We start from the raw sequence: 21,823 nt of genomic DNA, 5'->3' as shown, positions 1-21,823 counted from the left end.
CTAGTTAGGTGGTAACTATGCTTTCTAGTTAGCCCTTCAGTGGGCATTATGTGGTCCTAAGTATAGTTTTTAGGACCTTCTGGCTTGGGTTCCAAGCATGTCTTCTGAGACGTCAGTGCATAAACACATACAAACTTGTATGTGTGGTGTATGAATGTGTGCAGAGGTGCTAACCCACACACTCAGTGTGACAGCTAGAGGTTGATGCTTGCTGTCCTTCTCAATTGCTTCTCTATCAATTTTTTGAGATAGCGTTTCTCACTGAACCTGGAGCTCACCAATTCTGCTGGACTGGCTGGTCAGCAAACTCCAAGGATCTGCGCGTCTACCCTAGCACTGGGTTACAGATGGACACTGTCACGCCTGACTTTTATGGAGGTTCTGGGGCTCTAAACTCAGGCCCTCACGATTACACAGCAGGTACTTTCCCACCGAGGCATCTCCCAGCCCACCCTGGCTTTTCTGTTCTGTTTTGATTTTAAAAACAGCGTCTCACTAGTATCCTTGACTGGCTTGAAACTTACAATGTGTAGACCATGCTGGCCTTGAACTCTCAGAGATCCACTTTCCTCTGCCTCCTGAGTGCTGGGATTAAAAGATTAAGCCACCATACCCAGCTTTACTACTTCCTGTTTAGAAACAAGGTCTCTCACTGATCCTTAGGGCTCAACCATTAGGCTGTACAGAAAGTGTTCCTGCCGGTCTCTACTTCCCAGCTCTGGAATTACAAGCACACGCCACCATGTCTAACATTTAAAACAAAACAAAACAAAAGAACAACAATATGAATTCTGGGAATGGAACTCAAGTTCTCATGCTTAAAAGGCAGACATTTTACCAACAGCCACATCTCCCAAGCAAAGCAGTGGCTGTTTGAAAGGTTAAATGTCATCAGTATTTATTTTCAAGCTGGCACTTGCCTCCCAGGAATAGTAAAATAAGCCACAGATCTGCCGGAGTCCTGAGACCTTTTCTCCCCAAAGCGCCCACAGCAGCCTCAACGACACCATCATTTCAGAAGAGAAGGCTAACTACACTGCCCACTAGATGCTGTTCTTTTCAAGGACGAGAATGGTCAAGGCGGCTACAGTAGACAGGTGACAGCTTGGGGAAGTATCTGTCAAGGATACTCCTGGATGAAAGAGTGTAGCACCATCCTGTCCCACAGTCTGTCCTAAAAAAAAAAAAAAAAAAAAAAAAAGCAGCCAAAGCCTGTTGTTCACCTCTTCTCTCTCTCTCTCTCTCCTTTCTTTCTTTTCTTTCTTTCTTTCCTTCCTTTCTCTCTCTCTCTCTCCTTTCTTTCTTTTCTTTCTTTCTTTCCTTCCTCTCTCTCTCCCTTCCTCCCTCTCTCCCTCCCTTCCTTCTTTGTCTCTGGCTTTGAGACCTTACACTCACACACACCGCTGGGACATGTGCCTTGTGTATAACAGGAACCCAGACTCCTGCCAAAGGTACTCCAAAATTACTGCTGTTGCTTGCCAACAAGGAAGTCCCAAATCCTTTAAAATCTCACCACTGCTTCACTTTCTTTTCCAACTCACCTGCGGTGTACCTCCTCTCAAAACATTCTAGAACTCAAAATCATTTATTACTTTTGCCTCTAAAGGAACTAGGGCACAGCTGAGAAAATGCATCTAAAGAGTTAGTAGGGGGTATTTTTCACTTGGATCACATGTTGTAAGGAAGGAGCCACCAAATAAAAAGGAATTACCAGGGCTGTCAGGTCAGAGAGCAGGGTCTGGCAGCCCTAAGATCATGCATCTTCAGTGAGTCAAACAAACGGCAGAATAGCATAGAAAGACAATTTATTTGTGTGGTCATATTGTGAAGAGGAAATTAAAGAGGTTCAGTTACCCCTCAAGTCTGTCTTGCACATGCAGTAGGGGCTAAAAGAAGGTTTAGGTTCAAGTGGAGGGCAAAAGGCATGCACAGCTAAGCAGTAGTGATGGAGGTGGTGTCTCGCTCATCACTGCCCTATGTCTTCGCTGTCTTTTCTCCTGCAGTGTATCTGACAATTGTGTGAAATCCTTTTCAGGAGGCAAGTTCCTCCTCTAGCTGGCATCGGAATTTTAGTCTTTTCTTTCCTCAGCATGAGATCCTCAGGAAATTGCAATTACTTGGGGGTACGGGTATCTCTCTCTCATTAAAGTATATTGCCTACCAAACTACAGACCGGTTAGCACCAGTTCCCAAATTAGGTGTCTTTCCCAATTCTGAAATCTATTCTCACCTCTGTAAACATTCTTAATGATGGGAAGAGGATATCAAACCCAACGTCTACTCTGAAACAGAGGGTCCTCAGTTTAAAACGCAAAACAAGCTCAAGTTAACCACCATCATATCTATACACTTGCCCTGTGTAACAGTCAACACAAACTGTCAATATGACAGGACCTAGATCACTTAAGAGACAAGCCACTGGGGATGTCCGGGAGGGAGTTTCTAGACTGGGTTTATTGAGGTGAGAAGACCCAATCTGAACGTGGTCAGCACTATCCCATGGGCTGGGCACCTGAACCTAAAACAGGAGAAAGCCAGCTGAGATCCAACATTCTTCTCTACCTACTTCCTGAGGGCAGATATAGTGTGACCAACTGCCCCAATGTCCTGCCACCATGCCTTCCCAGCATGAAGAACTATATCCTCTCAAGCTATAAGTAGAATAAGCCCTTCCTCCCTTAAGGTGCCTTTGTCAGGTATTTTGTCACAGTGATGGGAAAGTAACTAATGCATCCTATTGACCCACTGAATTGCAGTATATAGCTCTGAAGGCTTATTCCATAAGGAACTTTCCCAGGGTGCTAAAATGAAAAATTCTGGAAACAAGATGGCAGCCAAGTCCAATGCATGCTGGGTAGATGGGGTGTGCCTGAACCACACCGGTTCTCCGTTCTGGATTGCAACTCCCACTCCAGCATGCCTTTGATCATATCAGAATAGTATATAACAAAAGGAGGCAGACTTTGCCACAATACTGTACTTAGGGTAAATATGTAATATGGTTTGACACAGAAGCATCTGTGTATAAGGTTTCTCCCTCAAGGACTCTACATAAAAAGACATGGAAAAGACGTTTCTTTTTTTTAAAAAAAAAAAAAAAAAAGGCTGAAAGGAACGGGGTCTTTTCCTTGCTGGCACTTAGTACTTCTTATTAAGGGCCAGGTCATTCTATGATCTATTCATGATATTCTGTATTCCAATAAACCAACTTATCTAGCAGCTCCCAAGGGTCATTTCGCCATACATCAATACCCAACAAGCACATTCCTTCAGGGGCAGTGTTTACAGCAGCACTCAGAGGATGGGACCTCCCAGGAGAAGCTTTCACCTGCCGTGGGAAGTATCCCACCTCAAAACAATTGCACCATCTATTAGCATTTCAGCATACATACCAGGTTAATGGCACGACTGGAATTTCAAGTCATACAAAGCAAACGAAAAGATCAATGGAGATTTCTGCTAGGAGAAATAAAGACAAATTCACCAGATTCACTGTCCTGCAAACTAGAGAGGAATGGACGGAGCAGGAACCACAATGTTCTCGGGGTAGATGTCAGCACACAAAGGATAACAGCCATGCAGGTAAAAATAAGTGCACACCACTGGCTGCACACCCTGGGTAGCTGTGCCCTTCCCACTTTCTACACTGTTACTACGGTCTCACAATCTCACGGAATGCCTCATTCTTTGTCGTATCTCCCTTTCTCAAATCTACTGATGGATGTGGGCGGGTGCAGGAGCCACAGAGAATATTGTGCACAGCGGCCAGGGTGCTACCAGTTGGAAGCTGTTCTTTGGTCCAGTGACTTACCCTCTTGTCTCAGTTTCCTTTCCAACCAATGGCACTGTGTCTGTCTTCTAACAGTGGAGTATCATAAGCCCAAATGAAAAGAAACACAACCTGGGCTCACCACACCTAAGGCAACCACAGATATAGATGTTGTGGGGCCCTATAGGATCCTGCCCCTGCTTTCAATCCTACTGGGGAAGGATTTGCAAATGACAAACACAGACCCTGCGGCCTGGAGTGAGGAGCAAGCACCCACCCACCCCAACCCAGCTACCTGGCAGGGCCTTTCCTGAATGCTGGGCATGCACAAACTTTTATTTAAAACTTTAGCCTAAGTTGGTTCTTATACCATCAGGAACCTTGGCTTGAGTCAATTAAAGTTCATCACAGGGCAGCAGGCCCTTCATCCAGAAAGATGACATCACCTGTAATCTTCAAGGTTGGATCTAAGTGTGACCACTGCTGGCACTCGTCAGTTTCCCAAACACAAGTTAAGGCAGAGTTCTCAGGGTACAAACTGGGGCTGGCAGACCTAATATCCTGGCTCAGCTGCATGTCCCAATATACCTATTAAAGTGATAAATACTGATTAAAAAAAAAAGCAAAGAAAGAAGTATCCACTGTAGCCATATTGGGAAGAGGAACCAATAAACGGTTCAGTGGCCCCAAGTCTATCTGCAGGGTCCTGACACGAAGGTGATGTTTAAATAGAGGGCAAAGGGTGTGTTACAGCTAAGCAACTGTCAAGGTGCTGTCTACTCCACCACTGACCCACCACTGTCTTAGCTTCAGTCTCTCCTGGCAGAAAGTCCGATAACCTGTCAGCACGGTGTGAAATCTCTTCCTGAGAGCCAAGTTCATTAACTGGCACCAGGCTTCAGCCTTTCTTTTCCCTGAGCACTGGATTCCTGGAGAAGTCTTAATTCTTTGGGCTTCATTGGTTTCACTAGGCTGACAGAGGACAAGAAGGACACAAGTGTCTTTTTAGAATTTCTCTTCTGCCAGAGGCTGCATCACATTTAAAACAACACCCATCCCACCTGTTACAGGAATGTGACTACGTGGGTGACCGAAGTAGGGTTTTGCACCTAGATTGTCAGACAGCACATAGGGAAGCCTCTGTTCCAGCGGAGACACACAGCACACATTGCACTGCGGACGGTGGGCTGGATCTAGGTCACTCTTGCACGGAAATAGAGCCTTGCAACTCCTGGGTGGAACACTCTCGAGCAGACCTCTCCCAGGATGTGAGGAAAGAGAATGTAGGTAGGAACTGGTTCCTCTGTAAGTATGTAATTAAGTCTCGGAGAAATCACCAGTGGGTGCATGCTGAGACTAGCCACGGAGGGAGGAAGGCCTCCAGAGATCAGAGCCCAGGCCCATGAAGCATCTCTGTACGGCAAGCCGTGTATGCCAGTGCCTGACAGCAGGGCCAGGCTCATGCCTAAAGGAAGCTTCAGCTAACAGGATGCCCCCTAAAGAGAGTCACCACAGGAAAATGCTACTCCTCCTCAGAGCTTGCTGTGGATGATAAGCAAGTGTCTCTTGTGGCTAATGAGACAAGCGGTGGCTGGGAGTCCCTAGACAGCTTCCAGATGGGACTCGTCAGAGAGACTAAGAGGTCAGCGAAGTCAGGGAACTGGAGGTTCACATCAATGAGCAGCTAAACAATAATCAGTCATTTAGAGTGCTGAAGACTCCATCCAAGTTCAGGCAAAGAAGAGGGTTCGTGGGAGGAGCCATGTTCAAAGGGTCCTGGGGACGATGCCTACACCACACACATCAGGTACACATTTTTCACTTGTCTATAGCTTTAAAAACCAGAAACCGCACAAACTGTGCTCCTGTGTTATGTGCCATCTGTTGAACTAAAGGGGTCCTGGGAAGTCCCAATTTGTGCCCTGCCAATCAGAAATGGGGGGTACAGCAGGGCCAGGCTTGTGAGCCTCAGCCTGGAACCCAGCCTGTTACATTAACTTCTAGCTGTGAGGGTCGGAACTGAATGGGAAGATACCCAGTCTGTGACACTAAGATAAAGGCACATGTTCAGTGTTCAAAGTGCCTGACATGAACCAGACTGCTGCAAGCTCGGTGGACTGGGCATGGCCTGAATCTTACCCCTGTCCTAGGTACTTTTCTCTGCTGCAGCCATGAGAGATTTCACTGTGGGTTGCAGAACCCGTGTTTGCAATGACAGCAACCATGACACACAGGTGTCTTCAAAGACCGCAGGAGAAAGTCCAAGCTCGAAGCCCTTTGTGTAAGTTCACAAGTACACAGTCCTTATCTTTATTCAGCTGGGAGAAGATATTAAACCGTGGAACAAGCTGGGCTTGGGAGGACCTGTCCTTTTCTTAGCACAAGATAACATTTAAGATTTAACATTTAACATTTAGGCCATGTTAAGATTAAACATGGCTAAAGTCATGTTGAAATGATGAAAGCAAACAACAACGAAAACCCCCTGAAGTCATGGAGGAAGCTGGCAGGGAAAGGCTTTTAAACACTCTTGGAATCAAATGTTTTCAATTCTATACACTATGGACTTGGGGTCCTCAAGTTCTCAAGCATTCTGCACAGCAGGGAGACTGTGGGAAAACTGACAAAGACTTCACTGGAAACTTGCACCCTACAGGGAATGGTCAAGAAGAATACAGCAAAGCTACACTCAATCCCAGGACAATATTAAAAAGAGATCTCCATGCCTCTGGTCTACATCTACTGGGGGAGTTATGTAATGTCCAAACTGAGACATGTTATGAGAAAAGCTTATTTTCTGGCCCCAGACTTTTCTAAAAGTGGGTTTGTTATGGCTGGCCACGGCATCTGTCCAAAATGAAAATGACACATACAGAAACCAAGCACATGAGGGGTCTTACCCTCCCAGAAGCTCAGGAAGACAACACACACACACATACATACACACACACACACACACACACACACACACACTCACACAAACACACACACACACTCCCATAAGTGAGCACAGGTTAAGGATAGCTAAGAGTCACTAAGGGCTTCAAAGACAAAGTTCCACCCTTCCTACACCCACGGCCAGTTATCAGTGAAGGGCAACCACTCTGGGAGTGAAGAGCAGGTCTGCCTACCTGCCTGGCCAACCCACTTGACCTCACAGAACAGCACTTGGACACATCACTGTCAACCATTTCTTTAGAGGATCTGTCACACAAAATACAAACTCTGTGCCCAGTTCCTCCTGCCCCCCTCCCACCCCGTCTCGCTTTCTGTTTGTGCCCTTGACTCTATGGACCACATTCAGAACCTCACCTAATATCTCTATCGTATTTGTCCTTTTATAGCTCAACTTAGCAAAAGGTCCTCACACATCTTGAAGGATATGTCAGTATTTCCTCCATCTATATGTCCATACTGATGTATTTACACAGCTTGGATCCCTTTTGTCTGTGGTGAACGACATGATTCTGAGCAGGATGTGCAAACACGATTAACATTCACCCCATAGACTACTAGGACTGCCTTTCACCTACCCACTTCCTAAAGCTGCTTTTTTGGCAATATGCAGACCTTGGAAGCTGGACTCCTTCCCTCCTCAGCGGTCAGGACAGCGCCCAGCACTACTCCACTGCTTCTCAGACTTGGCAGTTTCAGAAAAAAGCAAACACAAGCTGCCCACCTTCCCAGAAGTACACTCCTCATCTGTCGCGGACAGAGGCAGTGCTGGCAGTTGGAGCAGGCACTTCCCAAGGAAGTGTCAGGAAAGTTGGGCCCTCTGCTCCATAGGTCTCAGTTTCTACCCTGTGAAGTGGCTACAGGGTCATCTACCTCTGGTCCTTACCAACTACACAGACTGTCAGCTTCTACATTCCAACGTCTGCCACGGGCTTCAGTTCCTTCTGCTACTGTAGTATCTTCCAGAGAGTTCTCTGAACTCACCAAGGGGGTAGCATGGACACTTGACTTCTGTATTAATAAGGGTTGTCGGGATAAGACCTTCCTCGGGTTGACGGCATAACACCACAGTAACCAATGTGGGAGCATCTGGCCAATTTTAAACAGAATATCTTGGACCCACCTAGTCCACCCCAACTTGTCAACTTGAATGTGCACCTGGGAAGTTGGAAAAAACAACCAGGCCCCTGCAGCATCTGTCACTCATGCCTGTGGGAAAAGAAAGCAAGCTATTTATCTAGCCAAGAAAGAGGAATAAATAAATCTGATTCTACAAGATCCTAACCCTAATGGCAGTTAAGCAAGAGGGATATACAAGCCTGGCTTGTTCAGAGCCTGACCCATGACAGCTACGAAAACAAAGCTGGAACCAATCAGGTGAATATCAAGGTCCATGAAGAGAAATATTGGTACTAAAGTATGCATAGTAAGTTTGTAGGAGTTAATAAATACAAACAATTCTTGCTGTGAAGGTGACAAAGATATGTGGAGCTGAGGGATGATAGCACTCTCTTCCAACCTGAGATTCCCTCCAAGCTGTCTGCTAAACGTGCCCTGTACATTTAACTTGAAAATAAAATGAGTATAGATCTGCAAATGCTGGTCTTTCACATGCAGGGGTGAGGAATACACAGAAGACTGGGAAGGAAGAAACTAGCCTAAATTCAGGATGGTCACCACTGTGGGCGGGAAGCAAGGACAGGACCATTGTCTATGTCACAGCCTAAAAAATATATGCTCGTCACAAAGACACTTGCATACCAAAGTTTCTACAGCAGTATTCACTATGGTTAAGTCATAAAACCAACTTAGATGTCCAACAACAGAGGGATGCATAAAGAAAATGTGGTTTAGATACACATGGAATTACTTTCAGCCATTAATAAAAATGAAGCCATATCAATTATGGGGAAATGGACGCAAATAGACAGAATCTCATTAACCCAGACTCAGAAGAACAAATATTTCCTAGTTCCCTAATTCGTGGTTCCTAGATTTTTATATAGATACACAGAATCACATGTGTATAATAAGATATACAAGCATAAGCTAAACTGTTAGAACAGTTTAGGAGACCAAGGTAACAGCAGGGAGGAGATTCTTATTTTTAAAAAAGTTTTTCTTTTTTTGTTTTATTTGTGTGTGGGGGGCTATATGAGGGTGTCAGATCCCCTGAAGCTATGGTTACAGGAAGTTGTGAGTTGCTCAGTTTCAGTGCTAGGAATCACACTTTGGTCCTCTGCCGACAGCAAGCGCTCTCAAGTGCTGAGCCAGCTCTCTCGCCCAAACCCATATTCTTCTATGTATACAGAAGTACACTGTGAAGAGTTGTAATGAATGGCACGGATAGGGTCCCTTTTCCTCTCATAAGAAGACTTTCCCATCTGATGGCCATGGGAACCACAGTGGCAAGGATGTCCCACTACCCATGTGGGGAAGGTTTCTGAATTTGGAAGATAAGCTGACTATTAGGCACAAAAGTAATTTTTATTATGGGGCACATTTAGGGTCCACAGATATAAAATGGATAGTATTAATGATAATAATCGTTAGTTATAAAGTAGTAACTACAAGACGGTAATGTGAATACAGCAGGCTAAAGTTAATCTTTAATTTTTGATATTTCTTGGACTCAGTATTGAGGTCTCCTTAGACTTTCTGGTCAGTCTCATGTGTGCATCTGGCTTATAAACTCTGAGCAATAAGACTAATTCTATTCCACACCTCACTGGCTCAAAAACTGCCTTGCATGGCTGACTACACACACACACACACACACACACACACACACACACACACACCACGCACATACATGCACACACGCATGCACACACAAACACACACACATGCACAAAGTCACACACATGCGTGTACACACGTGCACACACACGTACGCACACAAGCTTTACTGAGAGGTCATAGAATTCGGCCTTTTAGAGTACACACTCAAATGCTTTCAACACACTTGTAGCTGGGCAGCAATCACCACTGACAAAACCCTCTGCCTCTTGGGAACTACTCCAGTGCCCACCAGGTCATTCCACACCCAGGTCCTGGCATTTCTAGCCTGGCTCTATTAGCTGGTTTATCTGTTATGGGCATTTCAGATAAATGGAATCACAAAACATGGGGATGCATGTGGCATGACATTTGTTTTCTTTTGAGACAAGGTCTTGTGGAGCCCAGTTTGGCTTGGAACTTACTATGTAGGTGAGAATGACCTTGAACTTCTGATCTTCCTGCCCCTACTTTCTGAGTATTAGGATTACAGGTATGCACTACCATACCTAATTTATATGCCAGGGATCAAACGCAGGGCTTCATGCATGCTAGGCAATCATGTTCCCCGTTGAATTATATCTCCAGCCCCCAGTTTTCCAGGCTCACTGACGGTATGTACACGTGTTTGTGCTTCTATCTCATTGCTGAATGATATTCACTTATGTGCAGACTTTTAAAAAAAAATCCATTTATCCAATGATAGGCTGATCATTTCTCCCCAGAATAATGGTTCTGTATTTTTAGTAATTCTGAAGCAAAGCACTCGGCTCACCTCCAGTTTGGCATTCACTCAGCATGCAGGGAAAGATGGCATAGTTCAAACACCCAGCTCACCTTCTCCTGGTTTGACTTGACCACACTGGAGACTTCTCCAACTTTCAGCTGCAAGGACTGGGGCTGTGGGTTCTGCTGGAAAGAGAGATGCAGTGGGCCCTGGAAGAGAGAAGCTATGTGAGGAGAAATGCATAAATGAACCCTGGGTTTTGTTTATTTCCAAATATACACTTGCTACAAAATTAAAAAAAAAACAACCTGTAACAGAACATGCTAGCAATGGTTAAATGTCAGTAGATTTACACCCTTGAGAACCAGCCAATGTTGGACTTGCCCAGCACTTGGGCAAGCAGGACCCTGTGAGGAGGGAAGGATGGAGAGGACAAGTGACTCAAAGATAACGCAAGGAAGCATCATGCTGAGTCCCAAGACTCAGGACGGGAAAGAAGTGCAGCCCCAGGGGTGGCTGTGAGTCAGCTGTGTCTCCTTACTAAGGAAGCGCTCTTCTCTGGATGGAGGGAATCACCTCTCCTGCTTTATGAGGCTGTAGAGGCACTGCTACTTGAGGTGCCATCTCCCTTCTCCTCTTCCACTGCTGGGCAGAAATCTCTCTGGGATGTGAAATGACACAGAATACTGCTGGCTGGGAAGGAGCCTGTCTGCTGGCTGTGTCCTCAGTCTTTGCCTCACAGTCCTCCAGAGCTGCCTGGCTCCCCAGCCGCTGGAGCGCCATGCATTCTCCAGTGAAGGCTGTGTCTCTGTTATTTTTTATTTATTTCTTTTTGGGTATGTATGTTTATTGTGTGTGTATGTAAACATTAGTGTATGTGAATGCATGCACATTCTGGTCACAGTCTGAATTGTCAGTGCTAACCTTTGTCCATCCTTGTTTGAGACAGTCTACATGCACCAGGCTGGCTGCCAATGAACTTCCGGATATTCTCCTGCCTCTTATGTCACTCTAAGATTATAAAGACACACGCTACCGCACATGATTTTTATATGGGTTTTGGGAATTCAAATTCAGATCCTCATGCTTGTACAGCAAGCGGTTTATTCACTGAGCCAACTCTCCTTTTCTCTGGGGTGGAGGAGTGAGGGCTGGGGTTATAGCTCAGCTGGCTATATCTTATCCAGCATACATGAAGCTTTAGATTCTATTGGCACGGTGCCACATCTCGGAAATCCTCGCACAAAAGAGCTGGAGGCAGAAAGAACCAAAGTTCAAGGACATTCCTGGCTATATATTCAGTTTAATGGCAGCCTGAGCTACACGAGACCCTGTTTTGTTTTTTGTTTTGTTTTGTTTTTCAAATCTCCAAAACAGCTCATCTTCTCCTGGTTTGAGTGTATGCATGTGTGTGTGTGAGCGTATATTGTATATTGACTATATATATATATTATATATATACATAATATATACATATATATATACTCATAGTCAATGTGACTATAAGGCAGTAAAATCAATACTTTATAAAAGTAAATATGGGTTTAGACAGCAAGCCAAGGACTATCCTCTTTAAAATGAGATTTCTGGAAAGTTCCAGCTTACATACCAAGATGCCCTTAGATTGAAACCTTCTTTACCTTTTCCTGTTAGACAGCCTTTCCTGTCTAAAGTTCTACCTGAGGGGCAAGAAGCTGCTGCCCTGTGTGTGTCCTGCAAGTCAGGACTCCATGGCAGTGAGCTAGGTACTTATATGGGTGTGAGGAAAGACAGGAGACAGAACTGACATGTAATGGGACCAAAGGTGCTCGGGCAGGCCTAGTGCAGAAGAGTAGTGATATAACTCTCCCAGAGATCAGGGGCTAGAGAGATGGCTCAGTGGTTAAGAGTACTGACTGCTCTTCCAGAGGACCTGGGTTCGATTCCCAGCACCCACATGGCAGCACACAACTGGATTGCAGATGGATTGCAGGGGATCTGACACCTTCACACCAATGCACATAAAATAAAAGGGAAAAAAAAGAATTCCCAGAGATCAAAGTCAAGCATAACATATATAGTTCATTTTTATTTAGGACTTAGAACCCTACCCTGTGCTAACAGCACCTACCTCACTCCTTAAACATCATGAGAAGTGATAAAATCTACACTGCAGGAGGGATGAAGTCACCATCTCCATCCGGGCTGTGCTGGCTGAGTCTGGGGTTTGAACTGTCTTTGGTGGGAGCAGGTGGCTGAGGACCCTATGAACTTGCTGAAACCACTGCACTATGAGCTGACCTTGTGGCACAGAGGCCAATGCCAAGCAAGTGTCATTAGCAGGGTGCTGAGATGCTGAGGTAAGCCAGCAGAACAGAGCATCCCAGAGAAGCCGAGAAGCACAGGGATGCCTTCCTTCCACCTGGACACAGACGCTGCCCCAGAGCCACAGCAGGGCAGGTAGGGTGGATACTCCTTCTTGTGGTGCCTTCTGGGCAAAACCTTGAAAATATCTTTAATGTCAAGGTATGCCCTTATAAAGGACACATACATTGTAAGTTAAAACAAGGATACCTATAATCCCCCTGCCTCCTGTGGACTCTGGAGTCGAGTGAGCCCACAGCTTTCACCAATTCCTGCACTGCTGACATTCTGCCCAAGACTAGCAACACCAGTCCACAGTCATCTGCCCCGAACTGATGTAGGAGGGTCTTCTATCTATCTGTTGCTTTCATTGGTTAATTAATAAAGAAAACTGCTTGACCTGATAGGTCAGAACATAGGTAGGTGCGGAAGACAGAACAGAATTGTGGGAGAAAGAAAGCAGAGGCAAGCAGACACCATGGCTCTCCTCTCCAAGATGGACATGGGTTAGAATCTTCCCGGTAAGCCATGACCTCGTGGTGCTACACAGATTATTAGAAATGGGTTAATTAATATGTAAGAGTTAGCTATAAGAGGCTGGAGAACTAATGGGCCAGGCAGTGTTTAAAAGAATACAGTTTCCATGTAATTATTTCGGGGGTAAGCTAGCCGGGATCCGGGCAGCAGAACACAGCCCGCTGCTCCTTTTTACACCAAACAGAAAAGACTCTGAACACACGTGAGGAAAACCTCATGAAGAAACTACATATTCACACACATACCCTTACAGACACATATATTGACACAACAAACAAAACCACTGAGAAGTGAGGTGGGTGACCCTGGACCCTGACCCATGCTACAGAGTCTTGGAGATTAAAACTGTGGCTCTGGGCAATGAGGGGGAAATCCCGAACAGACTGACTGAAGTAGACGCTGAGTCACAGGGCCATAGGTGGAAACTCCACACCGTAAAGCTTTGTTTCCAGCACAGGACTGTTTAAAATCTGTGTCAAATTACCTTCAGTATCTGCGGGCCCGGACACCATGCGCACTCTTTAAAGTACACATGAAACAGAAGAGGAGTTCACATTTAGGCTCAGATCCCATCCCCAGTTATCTAAGTATGCATATGAAAATATTTCAGAATCAGACATCAAGAACACGTCTGGTCCAAGAATTTCAAATAGGAATACTGCATGCGGCAACAGTAACATCCCAAGACCCTGAGAAGAGGGGTGGTTAATTTTAATATTTAGCGCATTTGGAGAAGTCCTCCATGTGAGTTCCAGGGGTTGAACTCTGGGCATCATGCTTGGTGGTAAGCATCTTCACCCTTGAGTCTTCTCTCCAGTTTGATTTTTTTCCTTAGTATTTTATTTCCATATATAGTGTGTAGGAGAGGGTATGTGCATGCCTCAGAATGCATGTGGAGGTCAGAGGAGAACTTGAAAGGGTTAATTCTCTTCCACAAAGTGGGTTTCAGTGACTGAACTACAGTCATCAGCCTTAGCTACAAGCACATTTAAACCAAGATGTGGAAGAAACTAGACAGAAAAACAAACACTCACAAGGAAGCCTAACATGACACTTGAACTACATAACCACTGAAAGTGAGTATGAGGATGGATATTAACAACATTCAGAAGACCATCCTGACTGTGCACAGAACCTGTAATCCAGCACAGGTGTTTCTACAGGGTTAGCAATGGGTGGGTTAGCAATATGATCACATGACTGACCAAGCCAAAAAAAAACCCTAAAAGTGAAGAAGGGGCTGATATCTCAGAGAGTAAAGCACTGGCTATGCAAACTGAGTACAGGAATTGCATCCCTAGTGCCTAAGCAGTCAGGTGTATTAATGCTTGCTCGCAGCCCCAGTAGGAGAGGTTGGCTAGCAGATACAGGAAGATAATGAAGGCTGACAATGAATTCTAAGCCAATGACAGATTCTGTCTCGAAAAACAGGGTAGATGGCATCTGAAGAGTGACAGCTGAGATTTTCCATTGGCACACACAAATATACACATGAGGGTACATCCACACAACAGAAGAGAGGAGACTAAGATGAACCCTGCTGCTGAACTAAAAAGCAGAGTACTGATATCCACTCATGACTTAGAAGTCAAATACTGAGAGACATGAAAAAAACACGTGTTTTCATGCCCACAACTCTGCTGAAGCTCTGTCCACTGGAAGGGTCTAAAATACTCAGAGCTGAGCAGTGGTATGCATACCCAAATTCTACATCCTCAGCTCTAAATCCTTTTCCAATAAATGGAACTGAAGCTTCCAGGGTCAGAGGAAGAGAAAATAAAAGATGAGCAAAACACACACACACACACACACACACACACGGCCTTGTGAAACCATAAAGCAAGAAAAGAAGCACAAGTGTGGACTGATGAGGAACACAGCTGGCTAGAAAAAAAAACAGCAGCAATTTAGGCAGCAGAGTAACAGTAATGAACAGTGATGGTACAGGATCAGGACCCATAGAACAATATAAAGAACAAACAAAACACAAGTCCACAGTGATGTATGCAACCAGTTAAATATACATGGAGGAGTGACCATTGCCTCTCTCAGCAGAGGTTCAGTTAATAACACAAAGGAAGAAATAGCAAATCACTATTAAGGAAACACCATGGAGGCAGCTGTTGCTGGTAAGCCACACTAAGGACACTAAATTGAGAACAGAAACATTCATCTCCCAAGTCATGGTAACTACACACATGTGGAGACATAAGACACAAAAGCATCTCACAGGACCCACTTTCCCAGTGCAAGTTACATCAATAGCAAGAACTCCTCAGTACTAAACAGTCATGGGGTACTGTTTCTGTATATACAGCCTCAACACAACAGCAGGGAAAAGCAGACAGATACTCAGCAAAATAACAGTCAACAATACTCCATTTTATCAAGTTCATAAATAACAAGATAGAATGAGAAACCATTACAGACTGTGGGAGACTAAGAAGTACCAATCAAGGGTCATAGAAGACCCACAAGGACCTTGAGCAATAAGATGATGCACAGAGGAAGCTGCTGAGATTAAGGAATACTATGTTTTCTTATTAAAGGGATTGTGATAATGTTAATGTCTTGTACTGTTACAATGTTAATTTCACTTTGTTTTTCGTTGTAGCTACAGTAGCTCCAGTTGGTAATGTAACTGTGCCCAGGTTAACACTCTATACAAAATTAATTTTATTGCATGTTTGGTTGTAGTTACGCTGTTAACCCCTTATTCTAACCAAATTTCTCCAGTTTTAAGTTATAACAACAACCCTGTACCAACAGTAATTCTGCTCTAATCATTGACTGATAGTTATGGGAGGCTGGGTGAGAAACACATAGAAACTCAGTTATTTTTCCAACTTTTCTACAAATCCAAAAGCCAGTCAAACAGCTCTCAAGTGGGAGCTTACAAAAGAGCAGCCCTGACCCTCGATACGCCAGGCACTGTTCACAGCCTCACACAAGCTCACAGATCTCTATGCCACTCCCTTCTGCAGAAATAAAGAGAAACCAGACTTATCCAAGATCACATAGCTAGTGAGTACAGAGCTGGGACTCAAACTCCAACGGTGGCTCACACCTATCTTCCATAGGGTTGAGGAGCCCTCTGCCCTCCTCAGCCACCAGCAGGGGGTTGGAGTTAGCTTTGGCTGATTTTGGTTGGTGTGGATAAGACACTCACTCTTTCCTGAATTTCTGTCTTTTGGGAGCACAGCCGAGGACAAAGATCAGCTCCACTGGCACTTGTCCTGGGCTTCACACTGGTGATCTGCACAGTCACGGGCTAGCTTCCTTTCCATTTCTGTTCTTCAGAATGCTACAACAGAGCACATTCAAGAGCCTGTTGTTCTTCTTGGGGCCTTTTGGCTCCCAAGTCTGAGGCCTGCATCCAGACATCATGGTGACTGTCTTCTCCGTCTACCATACCTGCCATTACACCGTTTGTGCACAGGGCTTGCTCCCAGACGATCGGGAGCTAGGCAGGAAGTCCACCTCTGTGTGGACAGACCCAGGCTCTGCCTAGGCTCACAATGCAGAGAGCAGCTGGAGGCACAAGTGACCAAGAGGGGAATAAGTGCAGACTGCGGAGTGTGGGGGGTGGGGCAGCATCCTTACAGAAGAGGACTCAGGCACGTCTGCGATTTCAAGAAGGAGAAGAGAGATGCACACATAAGGAACTCTGGGATGCCCTGTGAGAAGGCCCTTGAACTGGGAAGAAGCCTGAGTTTAAAAAGAGAGAGTGTACACTGGGGTGTAGGGGCAAGGCGAGTGTCTGAGTTTAAAAAGAAAGAGAGTGTACACTGGGGTGTAGAGGCAAAGCAGAGTTCACAGAGTTGCCCCAATCCCATTTTTCTTCTCAGTGGAAAGAACAAGATGACCCAGGACCCTTACTTGGAGTGACTGTCAGAGTCTCACTATCAGCCTTGCTGCGCACAGCTTCTGCCATTGGTTTTTGTAAGCACAACTTGAAAGTCCTTAGGTAATGGGAAGACTGCAGTTACTGGCTATTATTTACATGCAAGTTACAGAATCTCAGAGAAGTCAGTGCTGTTCAGAACATGTTCTAAGTCCACACTGACTACCCATCCTCTAAAGACTAAACTGACATCTTACTCACGTGTGTTAGAGCATTCCTTGGAAGAAATCATGGATTGAAGGATTACAGAAATGAACAGATCTGAGAATCTTTCTAATCTAGAGTCACTGCCAGTTGAGGGCAGGGAGGAAACACCGGAGAAGCCCATAACACCAGCGGCAGAACATGGGCTCTGAGACCAGCATGGGCTCCACAGAGCATCAGGGTGGAAGGGAAGCACTGCAGCCACAGGTGCATCACCAGCATGATGGTATCCCAAGCCGGGGCTGTGAAACAGCAACTGCAGGTAATCTTGGGTGGTGTAGGGGAATGGGTCATCACTGGTGTAACTGATTATTACCACAAGCCAAAGTGTTCATGTGACTGAAGGTCAGCCACAGTGTTACCCTGAGCAGCTACCTTCAGATAATACAAGACTTCCTGGGTCCTCTGGCTCCATCAGCCCCATCAATAGTGTGGGTTTTTGTAACATCAGACTTGGTGGAGAAGCGAGACTTAACATTAAAACCACCAACTGCACGTGTTGCTGGGCACAGCAAAACTCTGGCTGACAGATGGCTTAGAAACAGGTGTGCACAGTGGCTTCTCACCCAAGGGGAGGAAAGTACTTCCTATTCTCTACTCTTCAGCTAACTCAAGTCCTTCTTGTGAATGTGGCACTGTGCTACAGAAGCAGGCAAGGGGATTTCCAATGACTCCCATAATCCCTACACACTGGAAGACTGCTGACCAGCTTCTGGGACAATGACAGCTTCCCCTCTTTCCCACCCAACTAATCACCCTATAAACTATTTCTGGGTTGGAACTCACACAACTACACTTATAAGAGCACAAAGAAGCACCACGAGTCACGGCTTAGTCCTTGTATCACAGAAATTTAGCTACATCACTCAGATCCTCCTCACTGCACCTCATTCAGAGGAAACAGTTGGGGCTCAGGGATGAGCTCGTTTCCCACAAGGCATGGCAGAAGGTGAGACAGGATCCTGAAGAAGCCAGACCAGGGTCCAGGCTGACCTTGAGCTAGCCTGGCTTCAGCTCCTTACTTCTAGAGGGGGGAGGGATTGGGCAAAGAAGTTTAGAGTTCCTTTCCATTTTAAAACAATTATGATGAGGTTAGGATGATAGCTCAGTAAGAAAATGCTTGCTGTGTAAGCATGTGGATCTGAGTTCGATTCCTAGAACCCAGGGAACTAGTTAGATGTGGAGGACGAGGGTGGCTGTGATCCCAGCATGTAGAAGTGGAGACAGGTAAATTCCCGGGGCTTGCTAGCCAGCCAGCCTAACTGAATCAGTGATGTCCAAGGCAATCAGAAACTCTGTCCCAAAAAAACAAAGTGAATAGTGTCTTTGAGGTGGTCTTCTGGTCACCATATGAACACATGCTAGTGCATGTGCAACTGCACACACATGACACACACAAATACAAATCTAGGGTAAAACCTAGAAGTAACCTGAAGGAACAGGTTACTGTTCCTTCCCACTTGGTAGAAAGTTTCCCTTGTCATAGAAGATGCTGGACATGATCAGATATTAGTAGTGTCTCTCCATTCCACTCCACCAATGACAGACCAAGTATTGGTTGACTTCCAAATAAAAGTTGTCACTTTGGCTAGGTCAAAGAGATTTCAGGACAGAATAGGGGTAGGGGACCTCTAAACTGTGGCTGTCTATGCCTAAAGCAGTCTAGGAATGTCAGCCCTAATCAGGGATTAGTGGCATTCAAAGGCAGGGGAGAGCAGCGAGAAACTCCAGCAGGGTCGGGCGCTGGGGTCAATCTGTTCCCTGCGTAAAATAACTGTAACAACAGCAAAAGCCCAAGACACTGGGGTATGGTAGAGAGGTAAATGACTGAGTGCCTCATCTGCCGCAAAACCGCCCCATTTGAATTCAATCAAACAGCATTCCCTGGCAACTGCCAATCAACTAGAACAAAGACTGTGCCAAGAGATGCTCCAACACCAATCCCTGTGCAAAAGTGCACACACAACCCCAGCAGGAGCCACCAGTTACAGCTCCCCCACATGTCCTCCCCAACCACAAAGGCCAGGGTTACAGGTGAGAGGCTTCACCTGCCATTAATTCCACAGGAATTCACTTGCCCAACCAAGCCCAGTGCTAAGGAGGGGCTGCCTCTCCTTTCTAATCAATCCTCCAGGCACAAAGAACCCTGAGAACATGATCATATCTTATGAAGCCAAACAAGAAATGACAGGAAATAAAACATCCAAAATTCACAGAAGGGAAGGTCACTGACTCTGGGCCTCTAGTGTTCACCTCCTTCAGATCATTAATCAGAACACCCAATAGCACCCTACAGAGAAAGAGGACAAGACCGGCATCAGCTCGGGCAACTCAGGGTTCTTGTTGAAGCCAAGCCTCTGACACCAAATCAAATGTGGGTCAGTGACAGCAGCTTCATGGTGGGATGGTGTTTACGCCTACATACAAGGACACAGCTTGCATGCTGACCCTGGGTAAAGGTCCAGCTCCGATGACTGGGCACCTATTCTAGGTATCAAGACAGATGCCAACTAAGTTTGTAGCCTTTGTATCCAAAAATCTTTTTCCAAGAGTCCAGAGCAAAGTCTCTTGTACTGTTGAATTTGTGCTAATTTATACTTAATTTTTTTTCCTTTTTCTTCCTTCTTTCCTTCCTTCCTTTTTTTTTTTTTTTTTTTTTTGGTTTTGGTTTTTTTGTTTTTTGTTCCATGGCCACATGCACCAAGGCCATGGCACAAAATCTTGGCTCAGGGCCCACTGTGAAATATTCTGAAAGTGGACAGGCTCAGCCACAACAGTGACTAAACACTGTAGTATTCACTGTGTCTAAGTATCCACTGGGCTGCACAGCAGGTGTGGGTGCCTGTGTACCTGAAGTCGAGGGACAGATGCAGTGCTGACAGGTGCCAGCTCTGTCCCACCAAACTCCTAATTTCCCTGTGGAATGCCTCCAAATTGTAGACGCCAGGAACTTGGCACTAACATCTCTTAAAAGTAAAAATAAGTTAGCAAGCAATTAATAACGAAAGAAACAACCACAAGAGTGTGAGGCACAGAGCTAGGTAATAAGCCCAAGGTGTGAGGTCAGCACTTTTTGGGTCCCTATCCTGGGTCCAACAACTAAAGACTATGCAACTCTAACCTTCCAGACATCAGTTTCCCCAGTTGTATGATGGTGAAGATGCCATGCTGATTTGGGAGTGGAATAGGCACTTACTTACAGTCCCCAGGGCCACATATGGCAAGCAGTGAGATCTCAACAAATGGTCACTATTCAGTGATATGCTCAGAAATGCAAGCCTTTTAGAATTGAGAAGCTCTAGGCATAGTGCAACAAATTCAAAATGGAAGCATATTTGGATCGCAGTTACTAATTTATCAGGTTCAAAATCAATAAATGTCCACCCAGAATCCACTAGGGACCAGCTGGGTAGGCTCAGGTCCTCTGGGTGATTCTCCCACAAATGGCCCACACTAGGGAGCCACTGATGTTTGGTGTATCAAACAGTCACGTTGTTGATTCCCCTTTGCTGGTGTTGCACTCTCCCTGGTCCTAACTTCAGGGATGGAATGCCTTGCCTTGGTAGGCTCAGGGTGCTGGGTCAGGAGCTGTGCCGGCCTCCAATCGACTGGGCTCTTTCTGAATCCCCCTCAAACTTAAACACCACGCCCTCCTAGGAACTCACCCCTCTCCTTTGGGCCTCGTAGTTCAGGGCGGCCACCCAGGCCATTTGCCACTGGCTCTCCCAGCTATCCAGTGTCAGTATCCAGGACAGGAGCGTGTCTGACTCCCGGCGCCGACGCTCGTCCGGCTCCGCCCGCCGCCTGGGCGGGGGTCGCGTCCTGGCCAGCGTCCATTGCGCCAAGTACAGGCCCACCGTGCCCAGGGCCGCGACGAAGAGGGACACCAGGATGAGCCACTGTACCTCGCCGAGCCACGATCCCATGCTGACGGTGCATACCCGGAGCGCGCGCCCCGACTTCCCCGAGCAGCCGTGGCCCCGGGGCGCGGAGCGAAAGGCTGGCGACTCAGGACATCCGCCGGGGCGCAGGGGCGCGGGGTCTGGGGGCTGAGAGGCAGAGACTGCGAGGAGGGCGGCGGGAACCGGTCTAGGTGCTGAATAGAGCACTGCGCACCTGGAACTGGAATGCAGGACAGAGGCGGCCTCTCCCCAAGCGCGGCTGGGAAGTGCGGGGCCGGGCGCTTCCTCTTTGCTCCCAGCCCCGGGCGCCCGGCCCGCCGCCTGCAGTAGCCGCAGGAGGTCGGACCTGGGGGCGGGCAGAAGCAGAGTCTTCCTTCACAGCTCCGCCCCTTAAAGGTCCCGGGCGCCTGCACAGACTAAGCGCTCAGGGCCTCTCCCACACAACCCTGAGTGGTAGCAAGATGGTGATCTCCTGGGGAGCCGCGTTTGGCGCCTTCAACCGCAAGGGCTACTGCCGGGCGCCCTGGCTGGGGTCTGTGCGCGCGTGCGCGTTGGTAAGCGATGCCCCAATGAAGTGAGAATTCCAAGAATTTCGCGACCACTGGGACTGGGTTTTTGTAAGGCCAGCCAGCAAAGGCAGCACGTAGCTGTCACCCTAAAGTAGGCTTATGGGCTGCCATATGGGGCCAATGCCTGTGCTAATT

At 46.4% G+C, this 21,823-nt stretch overlaps 1 protein-coding gene across 3 annotated transcripts in view; it reads right to left on the bottom strand.

Annotated features, from left to right (window-relative positions):
• C2cd2 (C2 calcium dependent domain containing 2) overlaps nucleotides 1–21,445 on the bottom strand; it is a 68,386-nt gene extending 46,941 nt beyond the window's left edge. For 2 of the 3 annotated variants that reach the window (XM_048422522.3, XM_048422523.3), the window contains exons 1-2: nucleotides 20,883–21,444; nucleotides 10,340–10,438 (exon numbers count right to left, since the gene is read on the bottom strand). In XM_048422522.3, the coding sequence (XP_048278479.3) occupies nucleotides 10,340–10,438; nucleotides 20,883–21,143 (360 nt within the window). In that variant the 5' untranslated portion in view covers nucleotides 21,144–21,444. Of the gene's footprint in view, nucleotides 1–10,339; nucleotides 10,439–20,882 lie in introns of all 3 variants that reach the window. The other variant, XM_087898648.1, reaches the window with a different exon arrangement.
• Nucleotides 21,446–21,823: the final 378 nt, after the last annotated feature.

This window comes from Myodes glareolus, chromosome 2 (assembly GCF_982192425.1).
Source record: "Myodes glareolus chromosome 2, mMyoGla1.1, whole genome shotgun sequence".
In the NCBI taxonomy this organism is placed as follows: Eukaryota; Metazoa; Chordata; class Mammalia; order Rodentia; family Cricetidae; genus Myodes; species Myodes glareolus.
Note: the sequence above shows the minus strand (reverse complement) of the source record. Positions and strands in the feature narration are given on the sequence as shown.